Source organism: Sparus aurata, chromosome 1 (assembly GCF_900880675.1).
Source record: "Sparus aurata chromosome 1, fSpaAur1.1, whole genome shotgun sequence".
In the NCBI taxonomy this organism is placed as follows: domain Eukaryota; kingdom Metazoa; phylum Chordata; class Actinopteri; order Spariformes; family Sparidae; genus Sparus; species Sparus aurata.
Genome location: NC_044187.1, coordinates 26,763,107 through 26,775,712, shown reverse-complemented (window position 1 = coordinate 26,775,712; position 12,606 = coordinate 26,763,107). Strand labels below are relative to the sequence as shown.

At 40.6% G+C, this 12,606-nt stretch overlaps 1 protein-coding gene and 1 long non-coding RNA gene across 3 annotated transcripts; one reads left to right on the top strand and one right to left on the bottom strand.

Moving 5' to 3' along the window:
* Window positions 1–393: 393 nt before the first annotated feature.
* On the top strand, window positions 394–9,316 carry pdcd4b (programmed cell death 4b). 2 transcript variants are annotated; one of them, XM_030429457.1, is made up of 12 exons: window positions 394–498; window positions 974–1,073; window positions 1,437–1,754; window positions 4,135–4,229; window positions 4,355–4,468; window positions 4,582–4,803; window positions 6,620–6,717; window positions 7,248–7,362; window positions 7,603–7,710; window positions 7,850–7,960; window positions 8,326–8,465; window positions 8,580–9,316. In XM_030429457.1, the coding sequence occupies exons 2-12, from the start codon at window positions 1,031–1,033 to the stop codon at window positions 8,638–8,640; spliced, it is 1,425 nt and encodes a 474-aa protein (XP_030285317.1). In that variant the 5' UTR covers window positions 394–498; window positions 974–1,030; the 3' UTR covers window positions 8,641–9,316. The 2 variants fall into 2 exon arrangements, with proteins under 2 accessions (XP_030285317.1, XP_030285327.1); XM_030429467.1 differs by having other exon boundaries at window positions 437–513.
* On the bottom strand, window positions 9,219–11,402 carry LOC115588706 (uncharacterized). Its single transcript, XR_003985408.1, has 3 exons — window positions 11,312–11,402; window positions 10,515–10,579; window positions 9,219–9,897 (listed from the first exon to the last, which is right to left on the bottom strand). It is a non-coding gene; the product is annotated as an uncharacterized LOC115588706 (long non-coding RNA).
* Between the last annotated feature and the right edge of the window lie 1,204 nt (window positions 11,403–12,606).

Here is a 12,606-nt window from a genome sequence, read left to right as displayed (position 1 = left end):
AAAAGGCTACATAAAACTGATCCAGAAATAAAATCCAAAATCAATCAAGGAATTAATTAATTAATTAATTGAAAAGAAAATAAATAGATGAATTAATACAAAAGTAAATAAATACAGGGGCAAAATAAACCAGTATGTCACATTTTATAGAATAATAAATGCCCATTTAACTCAACTTTTGGTGCATGTAAAGAGACGTGTTTATTTAGTTGAGTCAGTTCTAGTTTTCCACACGCTGACGTGATGTACAGGCCAGAGAGGTGCTGTTCTCCCGCACCACAGGTAGGGGGCAGCAGCCTACCAGCCGCACAGACCACACAGAACATGCGAGAAGAAAATCCCGTGTTGGATTTTCATTGGCCCTTTGTATTTAAAAGCCCACACACCCCCAGCCAATCACATGAGGAAAAAACACACCTACGCGCCTGCGTTGCTGGGTAGATAAAACAAAAACAACAGGATCCGTGTTCAGAGTTTGAAGCTCGGACACAACAAACGGTCAGTGATTTCACTGTGAGTTATTTAATCGATAAAGCGAAAGAAATGCATGTTTTCCATCCAAGTGTTAAGGATTTAATGATTTTTGTCGAAGTAGCTTAAAGATATTCACCGTGCGAGCGGACTGCAGTTTAGATTAAATCTTTTACTGACTTTTGGTCTTTAGTAAGAGATAAAAGACGAATGAGCGATGCATAATAAGCACTAACGAGCAGTGAATTGCATGTTTTCATAGTATGTATGTAGTTGTAGTTGTTGTTCAACTGTGCAGTTAGCGGCTCTGCAGTTTGGTCTTTTGACGCAGCTATTACCGCTGACAGTAAACATTCAAGCTAGCGCAACGTTAGCCATTGTTTACCAACAGAGTGACTTTGAATGAGAAGGGGGAGGGGAGCCTGTGGCTGTGCAGCATGTCCGGGCTTGTTATTAAAGCACGTCTGCGTATTACATTTCCGTTTCCTTTTCAACATTGCAGGTATCATTTGGAAAATTATTGTTTTTGCACGCTGCCAAATCCAATCTGTTGTGAAACATGGCAACTGACTGCGCGGCCTGGCTGAACGCGAACCCCGTCGGTAAGTGTGAGCCAGTCACAGCAGTTTGATGCTCCATCAGCTGTGTCTGATGTGGGGCACTGGGACTTTTTCATGCGGAAGTGGTTGATTGCTTATTTCTTGCACTGCCTGCAGTATTTGGGGTTGTTGAATTTGCCATTGATTTCACTCTGCTGCTCAGCCTACATGTTGTGGCTGACCTCAAACAGATGTTGACTATAGTAACATAATCTGACAAAAACATATTTTTTATACAATATTCATTGTATTTGCATCTGAACAAATAATAATGTATGTATCAGCTGTAGGCTCTCTGATCTGTCTTGCACATAATAGCTTCTTACTCCTAAACTCTCCCCTATTTTTCCTCTTGTAATGAAACAGAGGCTGAGGACCTGAGTGACTCCTTTGCATCTGGAGAAGAAGACAATGGTGGATCAGTTATCGCCAACAAAAACATCAACAACGAGATCAATGGCAACTGGGTGTCCTCGTCCAGCAACAGTATCCATGAAGCGCGTCTCAAGGCGAAGGCCAAGCGGAGGCTGAGAAAGAATTCCTCCAGGGACTCTGGCAGGGGAGACTCTCTCAGTGACAACGGGGATGCAGTCAGAGGAACCACGGTGGCACCCACTAGCCCCAAGAGCAAGCTGCTGGACAGAAAGTCTCGATTGGGCAAGGGAAGAGGTCTGCCAAAGAAAGGTGAGATGAAACATTTCATAATTTAAGCATTTGTTTCTGAAGATGGTGGTATGATAATGTTATGTTGTCTTGCACAGTGTGATACCAAGTGTCTCAGTTTCACAGGATAACCATTTGCCTGTCGTTGACACAGGTGAATAAAAGTTCAAATCAAAGAGCCCCTGCTGTTTCAGAGCTACAAAGGGAAAGCCTTCTTCACTGTGTGACCTGCTACTATCGTCACCTGATGGCTTTCCTTTTAGGAGCCATAAACCAATTGACATGTTCACAAATGGCTAGTTGATCTGGAGCAGGTCACGTCCATTTAAAAGCACCCTTTTTTTTGTCTTGCCATCTGGTCAGCCAAGCTTTTCTGTAAATTTCCATTTGAGGTTAAACGGTAATCTCGGCAACATTTGTGTATAGTGTACCAAAGTTGCTTTTGTTTGATATTCTGCTAATGCAATGGATGGGGCGAGCATATTTCACCCTTTGGACTGTCATTAGTTTCTACAGAGGCTGCTTGCTGTTATTGTGAGGGAAAATTATGTTCAAAATTAAGTTACAATGTTAATACAGCCAGCGCAGCATTTGTTAGTCCTGTGTTTCAGTTTGATCTGATTTTGTATCACTGAAGTGAGACGATCTTGTGCGCCAGGGCACAGTGACAAGTATAGATATATACTAACTGATTGTGTGTGATGTTGTTGCATAATGGCTCACTGTGGTTCCTTATCCAACTTGTATATCAAACCAAAGATAACTTCTCTGCCCTGCTATGTTCTTCGCCTCAACTGTATCTGATAAGTTACTACAACACATCACACACGTATAAGTAGATTAGAAATGTATCTACATCTTCTGTTGTCTCTCACTGTGAAACCTCATTCAGCGATGTAAGCACCCAACGACTACATGTATGCAGACTGCATCACAGTTCAGCCACTTGGCTCTCCCCATGGGCAGTTGAACTGGAGCAAGTGTAGTTTCTCTTGGCACAGTGTCTGTCCATTTTTCAGGTTGCATAACAGAAGTGCCACGCCACTGGAGCCCTGTTATTTGAGCTCTGAGTTCTGCTGCATTAAATGTTCATGCATTGCAGTTCTAAAAGACAAATGCAGTGGATGCACAGAACCTTTGGTTAGAGCAAACTAGTGCGGACCATGTTCACTTAAGTGGGACATGTTTGCACAACGCTAAATATAGTAGCATGTCATCTGCCACATACTGGGTGGGACTAATGGAGGTTTCAAAGCATGTGACACAAGCTGCTTGGTCCTGGGCTTCTTAAACTGTCTGCAATCTGTTGGTGCTGACCTCAGACACAGCAGATGTTTGTTTGTGTAACATGTACAAAGGCGTCACCTCTCCAGATAGAGAGATTATATCACAGCATGTTTGGTTGTGGGGTTGAAGAATTTATCTTGGGAATTAATACAGTTTATACACACTGATAATGATCCATATGACATTAGTATTGCTATTGCAACAACTGTTGTGTTATCTTTGTTGACCAGCGGACAATTACTTCCTAAAGTCTAACTTGTGTTATGAACTATAACTGAGAGATGTGCCGCGTGAGAATTGTGCGTAAGATGGTGATTGGTTGAGCGGTTCTTTTGGATACAGACATCCTACAGTAAGTGGAGCGTCACCTGTGAAAATCCATTGTGTGGTTCCAAGCCAGTTCAACACGGCTCACTCTGTGTGAAGTCAAAGGCCCACTGTTTTTTTTCCAAATGACAGTTTTAACACCTTTTTCTTCTTGAAAATGAATCTGTGAGACTTGACTCATCAGGGCCTGTGATGAATATATCACATGTTTTTGAAAATAATCTGGATATATCAGATTATGTTTGGAGCTCAGGAAAACAAAATAACTGGAAGGGCACCGACGACCTCACAGCATGGGGCTGGTCATGCTCTTAGTGAGTGAATTCAGTAAATTTGTCTGGGATTTGTCTGGAACTAGTTACATTTTCATAGTGGACATGGTGGGAGACCCTAAATTCCTTGTTACAAAAACACTTGAGATTAAATTCAATTAAGTTTCTGTGTCTCCGTATTTTAAGAAATGACACCACACTTTGTAACACTTACCACTCCACTTTCTTATTAATTCCGCTTTGAAAAGGGTTTGAAATTGTTTTTCAGGCGTCATATTTAAATAAAAACATGTTAAGAGATCCTCAAGCTCTTTTTCTCTTCATGCTACTTAACTTCCTTTCCTTTCCATATTCAATTATGAGCACTTCTTTTTTTACAAAACTTGGTAACCACTATATGTTTATCAGTGAGTCTTTTGAATATGATACTCCACATGGCGTTGCTTTTTACCATATCCCCTACTGTGATGATATCAGATATCATGTCTAACATCATCACTGACCTTTGTCTGCAGGTGGGGCTGGAGGGAAAGGTGTGTGGGGCCGATCTGGTGAAGTTTATGAACCAGAGCAGGTAGACGAGAAAGACCCCAACTATGACGAAGCTCAGGTACTGACCATGGTGTTGATATTGTAGAAAAGAAATCCCATGCACAACCCTGCAGTTAATATTCCTCAAGTGTAGGTTATAATGTGTAATTGTCTGAGACCTGGAGTGTGATGTGTGTTTCACAGGAAAACTGTGTGTATGAAACTGTGGTTCCTCCGCTGGATGAGAGGGACTTTGAGAAGACTGTCACCCCCATAGTGCAAGAGTACTTTGAACATGCAGACACGAATGAAGTAGCGGTAAGTGTGCAGGAAACAACCTGTCAGTAAACTAGTGCTCTGAAAATAACAACAGTTGCCACTGAGCACAACCTTAAAGCTCGTTCCAAGTTCACGTCTCTGTCCACATTCAGGAGCTGCTTGCAGAACTGAACTTGGGCCCCATGAAGAGCGAGGTTCCCTCGTTGGCTGTGTCGCTGGCCCTGGAGGCCAAAGCCAGCCAGCGGGAGCTCACCTCCAGGCTGTTGGCTGACCTGTGTGGGTCCATTCTGTCCCGCGGTGACATGGAAAGCTCCTTCGACAAACTACTCCAGGAGCTGCCGGACCTGGTCCTGGATACACCTGGAGCCCCGCAGGTGAGCCTCCTAGAACACCATGGATGTATTGGGGAGAATCTGGATATAACAGTTTGATTTCTGGGATATAATATTACGCAGATATTCTACATAGCTTCCGCATTGTTCGGCCAATAGAGGATTGCAGCAGAGGCTTCCCCCAGCCAAGCTAGCTAACTTCTGTTTTAGCCCTTCGCTAACTTGAATGTAAATAAAATGGTTTAATCGTTCGGCTCTTCTAGTCTTTCCACATGGATCAAATTCTGGCAGTGCTACAAATAATTTCACCAGAAAATGTATCCACTGTTAACAGCTGCTACTTTCACAATGTTTACTTTTAGGAATAAGTCTCTTGGGCTAGAGTGCATCATGTGACGTTGTAATTATACGGTTTAGCTGCTATTTACGATTGGCTTTAAATCCCACCACAGTTCCTGGTGGGTTGGTGTACACCTATAGCAGTGGTACTCATACAGCTTTTGTCTACAAGTGCCACCAGAATAAACAAAGAATGAAAAGTTTATTGTAACAGCTTAAATTTTTTGTGACATCTTGGATATTTCAACAAACCAGTAGAACGGGCTCATACCTGCAAACAAACGAGGCATTCTGTTTGAATTTCAATCAGTCTGTGGTGTAGCACAATGGAACAACAGTGTGGTTTGACATGTTGATGTGTGGGAGAGAGCTAGTGTGTGGCGTGTGTGTATTTGAGCTCTTTCCTTTTCAGCCTGCACAGACATGAGATCTCTGGCCATTGTCTGTCTGTGCTGGCAAAATGCAAGCTCAGCGAAGGACGCTCAAAGGGTTATTGGTCTCCTCCCCCACACCCCTCCTCTCACTGTCTCATTTAGGCTCCCTGGTCATTTCTGTCCCACTCTCACAGTTCTCCGTGGATTTAATGGCGCATTATGACTCTGCACTGTCTCGCTGTACGCCTTTCACTCTTTTCTTATTTTCTGAAACACACAGACACTCGCACAGACTGCACACTCCTCTCTTTCTCCTCATGTGCCTGCCAGTCTGGCCTCTGCCACAGTGCGATGAGACGGAGCTGCCTTTCGTCTGAACAGGAACAATGATGAGTGATGAGCGCAGGCTTTGTGATGGCCAGAAGAGCAATGCAAGCTCTTTTTGTTTCCCCGAATCATGTGCCCTACTCACTACTGTAAACAAACACACACACACAGACACGTGCCACTGAGGCCACTGTCAGTCATCTGTTATGTCAGTGTTGTTGTCGGGTTTCCAGTTCTTCAAACATAAAGAATTTTGTTATGTGTAACAGCATTGTTGCAGGTCTTTGGTACTTTACTTGATTTGCTGTTTGTTTCACTTACGAATACACTCAGACTTTCAAAAAGGAGTGGTTGATGTAATTTAATGTATTCTGGTGCAACCATATTCAGTTTTTTTGCTGCAACAATAATAGAATTTAAAGAAACAAAACGAAAAACAACAGCCTTAACATTGCTCTGTAATAATGGCTTTGGTCTGTCTCGTCCATATAGAAAAAACAAAAGAATTCCCAGGTGAAAGCAAATAAAACGCCAAAAATCTATGAAAATGCCAATGGCTTTCTGAAAAACTGTTCATCCCTTACAGCATTCCTCAAATGCTCCTGCACAAAAAGAAGTGCTGTGTTTTGACCGAGTCGTTCATGAACATGAGGTCCTTAACGTTTGGCTTCATCCTCGATTGACTTCCCTGCTCTACGATTAGAATATCATGTCTGAGAATAAAGTTTCTATAATATGTGGTATATCTGTTTAACGTTGTGCTTTGCAGTTTGTGTGTGGTTGTTAAGATTTTTTTCTCTCTTGTGTTTATTTTTCAGTTGGTGGGCCAGTTCATTGCACGCACTGTGAGTGATCAAATACTGTCAAAGAGCTACATCGAGGGCTACAAAGGCAGAGTTGACTGTGAATATGCAAGGTATGCTTGTTTGTTTGTGATTTCATCTTCCTGTTTGGTGATATTATCGTACAAGTTTTAAGAGATTATATCAGGTTGTAAGTGTTTACAAGTGAGATCGACTGCTAAAGATCAGAGGGTATTCAGTCGACAATATCACACAAGAGCTTTGTCATATCTGTAATAGTCATATTATTAAATATAGCATAAAGAGAGATGTCACTTCAGGAGGGACGGTACAAAAGAGCAGGCCACCTTAACTTAAGTTTGAGTTTTGTGACCATGCATGTAAACAGGAATAGAAATGTATTATTAAAGGTAAACATAACAGAATTTAGATATGTTTGAGTAATTTTAGTCTGCATATAAGAATAATTCTACTTTCAGTAAGTACAGTAAGAACATCCATAAAACTGGTGTAACAAATATGTGCAACACTGGACTTACTGGCACTGGAGGTGCAGTGTGATAACTTGCAAGTCATGGAGAAGGGGAGAGGGGACAGTGACAACACACAAACCTTTTTAAAACATTTTTTTTTAATCTTCCAGGGCGGCACTAGATCGGGCGGCGGTGCTGCTGAAGATGAATCTGGGTGGCCTACGCATTGACAACCAGTGGGGGTCAGGCGGGGGCCAGAGACCTGTGACACAGCTCATCAAAGGGGTAAATAGATGTGACAGCAAAGTCGGTTCACTAAAATCATAGTTGGTCATTGCTTTAATGAAAACAATTCACTTGTATTTTTCTAAAAAACTGAAAAACAAATGATACAACATAAACATAATTTTACTGTATCAACTGTATGCAACTGTCCCTACAACCATGGTGTTTATTTCAACAACTCTCTGTGGCTGTCAGAAAAATCAACCAAAGGTTATTAACAGCAATTTCCTTTCCTGTCAGATGAACCTGCTGCTGAAGGAGTACATCCTGTCTGGAGACAGCAAGGAGGCTGAGAGATGCCTGAAGGATCTCGAGGTTCCACATTTCCACCACGAGTTTGTCTATGAGGTAAACCTTTATGCTTTAGTTTGAAGCAGAATGTCCCAGCTTGGTCTCATCTGAAATAAGTAGATACATTTAGATGTGTGTTTTTACTGCTTCTTGGTTATGTGTATTGATACAAGGCTGTGAATATGTCTGTCCTCAGGCGATAGTGATGGTGCTCGAGTCCAAAGGAGAGAAAACATTCAAAATGGTTTTGCAGCTACTCAAGTCGCTATCCAGTTCCTCCGTCATCACTGTGGACCAAATGAAAAGGGTACGGTGCCACCTGGTGCTTGAATTATGCACTGCACGTCATAATTTGTTCATCATTGTTGTATATATTATTATTGTTTATTGTTTATAGCACACTGTGCACTGTATATATACACTATGTATATATTGGATTCTATTTATGTTATGTACAAAGTGTTTTATTTGCGGACCCACTACTGCTGCTGTAACAAAATAATTTCCCAGTCTGGGATCATTAAAGTAATTATCAATCTATCTATCTATCTATCTATCTATCTATCTATCTATCTATCTATCTATCTATCTATCTATCTATCTATCTATCTATCTATCGCAAACTTTTCTAAGATGCCATCTAATATACAGTGTTCTTTTTTTCCTCCATAGGGATATGAAAGGGTTTATATGGACATTGCTGAAATCAACATTGATGTCCCTCGTGCGTACTTCATCCTAGAGCAGACTGTTGATAAAAGCTTCAGCATGGGAATCATTGATGTGAAGTTAAGAGACCTTTGTCCCTGTCGGTAAGTGTACACAACAGATTTTCACACACCTCACTCTTGTGCTGGGGGAGATGTGTTTCCTTGCTTTTTGGTTGTTTGTTTTTTAGTTTGTTGATGTGTTGTGTCTCGTGTCAGGGGCCGGAAGAGATTCGTCAGCGAGGGAGATGGCGGTGTTGTCAAAATTGAAAGCTACTGAGGAGCCCTTTTTATGTGCCAGATGTCCGGAAAAGAAGAGGATAAAGCTACTTTTTTACTTGCATATTTTTCAAAATAGTTGGGTACATTTTCTTTCCCTTTGAACAGTTATAAGAATGTACATAACTGAAATTGAGGTGAGGTATCAAAAAAAAAAACCAAGCAGAACTGCACTTTTGATTGAAACTGAAGTAGATCACTTTCTCCAAGGTGTCTCAGTATAAACATTTACATAAGCTAACCCTTAAAGTGCCACACCTCTCAGTGTCAGTCATTCCATGTTGTTTTGTACAGTATTTGCTTGATTTCACTGCCACTCCTTTTGTGTTTTCTAGAAAGCAGTGTTTGTACAGAGGTGACTGATTTGTGTCAAGAGCTTTATAAAGGGGTATAAAAAAAATAAAGGGGAGCATGTTGGTAAAAATGCAATACTGGCTCCCTAACTAGCTGCTGTTTCTATGCTGTGCTTGACTTTTCTTTTTCTTTTTACCCTTTAAATTACACAAAAATGTAATTATTGAAGGTGTCAAGACATGAGTACAGTGCAAAAACAAATACCAGTCGGGTAACTTAACAAAATGGTGTTTAGAGTGTTTATTTTTTATATCTGGGGGATACTGGTGTGTCAATGTACCACGTATTGCTCCTTGTTTGTTCATTAAATCACTAAAAAATAATCCAAGACTGTTTTTCTAAATGTCACAATATTAAAATTCAGTGCTATGTTACTACATCCAACTTAAGTCTGTTATCTGACATTTACCTTCATTTACTTAAGATGTAAGACGTTGACTGCCATTTTCTTGTACGCATTACGGCCAAATTGCAATGACACAAATAGAAATTTCAAAGGCTTAGTGGCCGACCATACAGGAAACGTTGGCAGGCAAGAGATCTAATCCATACATCATTCATCAATGACTAGTGAACAGCGAGACATATGAGTCGACTGTTATAGCTCATGTGCCCACAACCTCACCACTTCCTTTGCCTTTCTGTTTCTTGAAATCACTGGGTTTGTGCCTCCCATCGGAAGGACTTTTCTGCCAGTTTGACTTGTCCTGCTGCTATGAATCTTCCACGACGCCTCCATTGGGCGTCTACTGCAGCTGCTCCCTCCCGGCCAGTTCCTGCTGTTTGACAGCCTCTTGAGCCTCCATCTGCATCTTCTCCAGCTTCTCCAGGGTGACGGATTTGAGTGGGAGCAGCTTTGGCTTACACAGAATCATGGTTGGGACATCTTCCATGGACAGCTGCCCTGTGGATGTTGTGAAAAAAACAACAACAACAACTCCAAGATGAATTCTTATATTTGATCAACTAATCTTGGCATAAATGCAGAGATGATGAAAAAAAAAGATTTGGCTGGGTTGTGTCTGTACTTTATATAAGTACAGTATAATTGTGCCATTCTGGTAGCCTGCAGCGCGCCAGGATTGGAAGGGTGTCCCAAGTGTTACATCTTTAAGCTCTCAATGCAATTGCTCCCTACTGTTTGTTTGTTTTTTTTAAATTTAAATCCCTGTTCCACTAGTGGTCAGTTTTTACCAACGCATCAAACATCTGGGTATTTCAGACATCTGGTGCTCTGGCCCCTAAGCAGCTTTTACACATTAATACGCATTGCACTTCTAACAGCATTGATATACTGTCACACAACTATGGTACTGAGCCATATTATATAACTGTTGGTACAGTAACAATGGTGTTGAGCTGTAAAAGAGACTGTAAAGAGAGAGCAGACAGCACAGCACACCCACTGACTAATTTTGCGAGCTTTTGCAAATTTCTAAACAGTTCACATGTTGTATCGAGCCCCACAAACAATCTTTTGTTTGTGACTACTGCTGTCCAAACAGCTGCTGTGGTACAAACCTTGTTTAGGCAGAACTTCTCGGAATACCGACTTGACTTCTGGCATTTTGTCTTCTGAGTGCTCGCTGAAAGGTAAATCAGTAGATTTGTTTATTGCATTTAACACATTTTTATCTGACATGGATTTATTTGGCATGACAGGGAGTGTACTGAATATCCGTGAATGCAAAAGGAGAAGCCAAAGATTTTAGAAATGTGACACTGTGGGGTCATGAAGATAGCTGCTAAGGCTGCTGGGTATTTCTCAGTTGATAATGAATGGTGCTCTGACTCAGGAGTCCTGCTGTAAATTGATAGAGATTGAGTTCTGGCAAGGCCGAGGCATGAGGTTGTTTTGAACTTTAGCATTATCAAATACTCAGAGATCGTATTCAGGCGAATCGGCACCACAGAAAATAGTAAGATGTCATTTTAAATTTAGTCCGCATCATCAGATACACGTCAGTATATGTCGGAAACGGTGACATCAGGAACAAAACATAGGACCGTCCTCAAGCCCCGCGTAAAGTGACTGAGTCATTGGTGTAATTTAAAAGACTGGGAAAAGAAATCGGAGCCCGTATCTTATAAGAGCGAGTCAAAGCTAGGGGTAATGCTAGCCAGGTTTAGCCTAGCACGTAATTAGCTAACTAAACGGCAAAACATAGGCCAAGCTAAAGTAACGGTAGCTTTCATTTAGCGATCGACCTCAAATATGTTCACTAACTGACAACGTAAATCTACAGTGTCTTTCTATGGTCGCATGTGAACACAAATCAAAAACACTATCTCTAAAATGTAATTGTTGATAATCCTACCTCCAGCACGATTACAGCCGTTGTCAAGCCAACACTTCCGCAAGAATCACATGACTTCTTCTTCGCTTTATTTCTTAGGCATAGTGTTTTACTGACACCTACAGGTGGCTCTCAGAACAACACAACTAAATAAATCCATGGCCATCTTTGCACTTTTAATTTGTTTAATCAATAGTTTTGCACAGTTATTGTAGAGATATGTTTTTATGTCTCTAATCAAATAAAGAAATAAAGCCCTGGCTTGTTCATAGGTGCTTGTTGGGCTTTCACTTTCATAAGATTTTGCTTTCATTCAGTTTGATTTATTCCATACTTCTTTTTGATGCCATTAAAGTCTCCACGAGGGGTTTTATATATCAAGTCTAGACAGTGACTGACTACAGTCACTCTCACCGATGAATTATCTATAAATTCACATCTTTTCAAGTGTCTTTGTCAATTTACTGTTGGTTATTGTATTGGGCTTTATAATCACCCAGTGGTACAAAATAAGTACATTTAATCAATGTGCAATTGTACTGTACAATTTTAAGTTACTTGAAATTTACTTTAGTTTTTGCATTTTATGCTGCTTTTGCTTCAAGCCGTCTACATTTTCACAAACATTGTGCTGTTGACCTCAATACTTTTCATAGACATTCATTTACCAGTTAAATCACAGAAACATATAATGATATGATAAAATATGATTAATTGAAAAAGGTGACATTACCCAACACTGTAATACATAGTCTAAATTAGCTCCTGCTCCACCAACTGCAACATGGAAATGCTCCTGATATGTTAAGGCATCAATAATAATCATCCAGTAATACGGTAGAGGATCTATAAACCTATGAATAAACCCCATTTACTTATTGCTTTGATACTTAAAGCATAGTTTGCACTTCCACTTAAAGTTCCACTTCCACTGAAAAAAATTGCTTAATTTTCACTTCAGTTGGATTTTTGGACTTCATTGTGTTGAATTATTGATGTATGTGCAGGGATTGACACCAGACAGCTGTTTATACATCTACTGAATGAGTAAAGTTTATCTGCTTCTCTTATCAGCTTTTTCTGTGAATGCCATGACTCAGTGGAATGCTCTGCGAGATGACATGAAGAACTGTAACTCTATCAGCAGCTTTTAAAACAAGCTGAAAAATCTACTGAAAGACACTCAATGCTGTCTGATATCACTGCATTAAACCTGAATAATACGTGTGTGTGTGTGTAAAAGTGTGTGTGTGAAAGTGTGTGTATGTGTGTGTGTGTGTGTGTGTGTGTGATGTACATCTCTCTGTGTTATGTTT

Excerpts from the sequence above, each read along its gene's own strand:
- pdcd4b (XM_030429457.1), top strand. The coding sequence starts at position 1,031 with ATGGCAACTGACTGCGCGGCCTGGCTGAACGCGAACCCCGTCG. Across the intron at positions 7,363-7,602 it reads TGACACAGCTCATCAAAGGG|ATGAACCTGCTGCTGAAGGA; the intron begins GTAAATAGATGT and ends CTTTCCTGTCAG. Across the intron at positions 7,711-7,849 it reads ACCACGAGTTTGTCTATGAG|GCGATAGTGATGGTGCTCGA; the intron begins GTAAACCTTTAT and ends GTCTGTCCTCAG.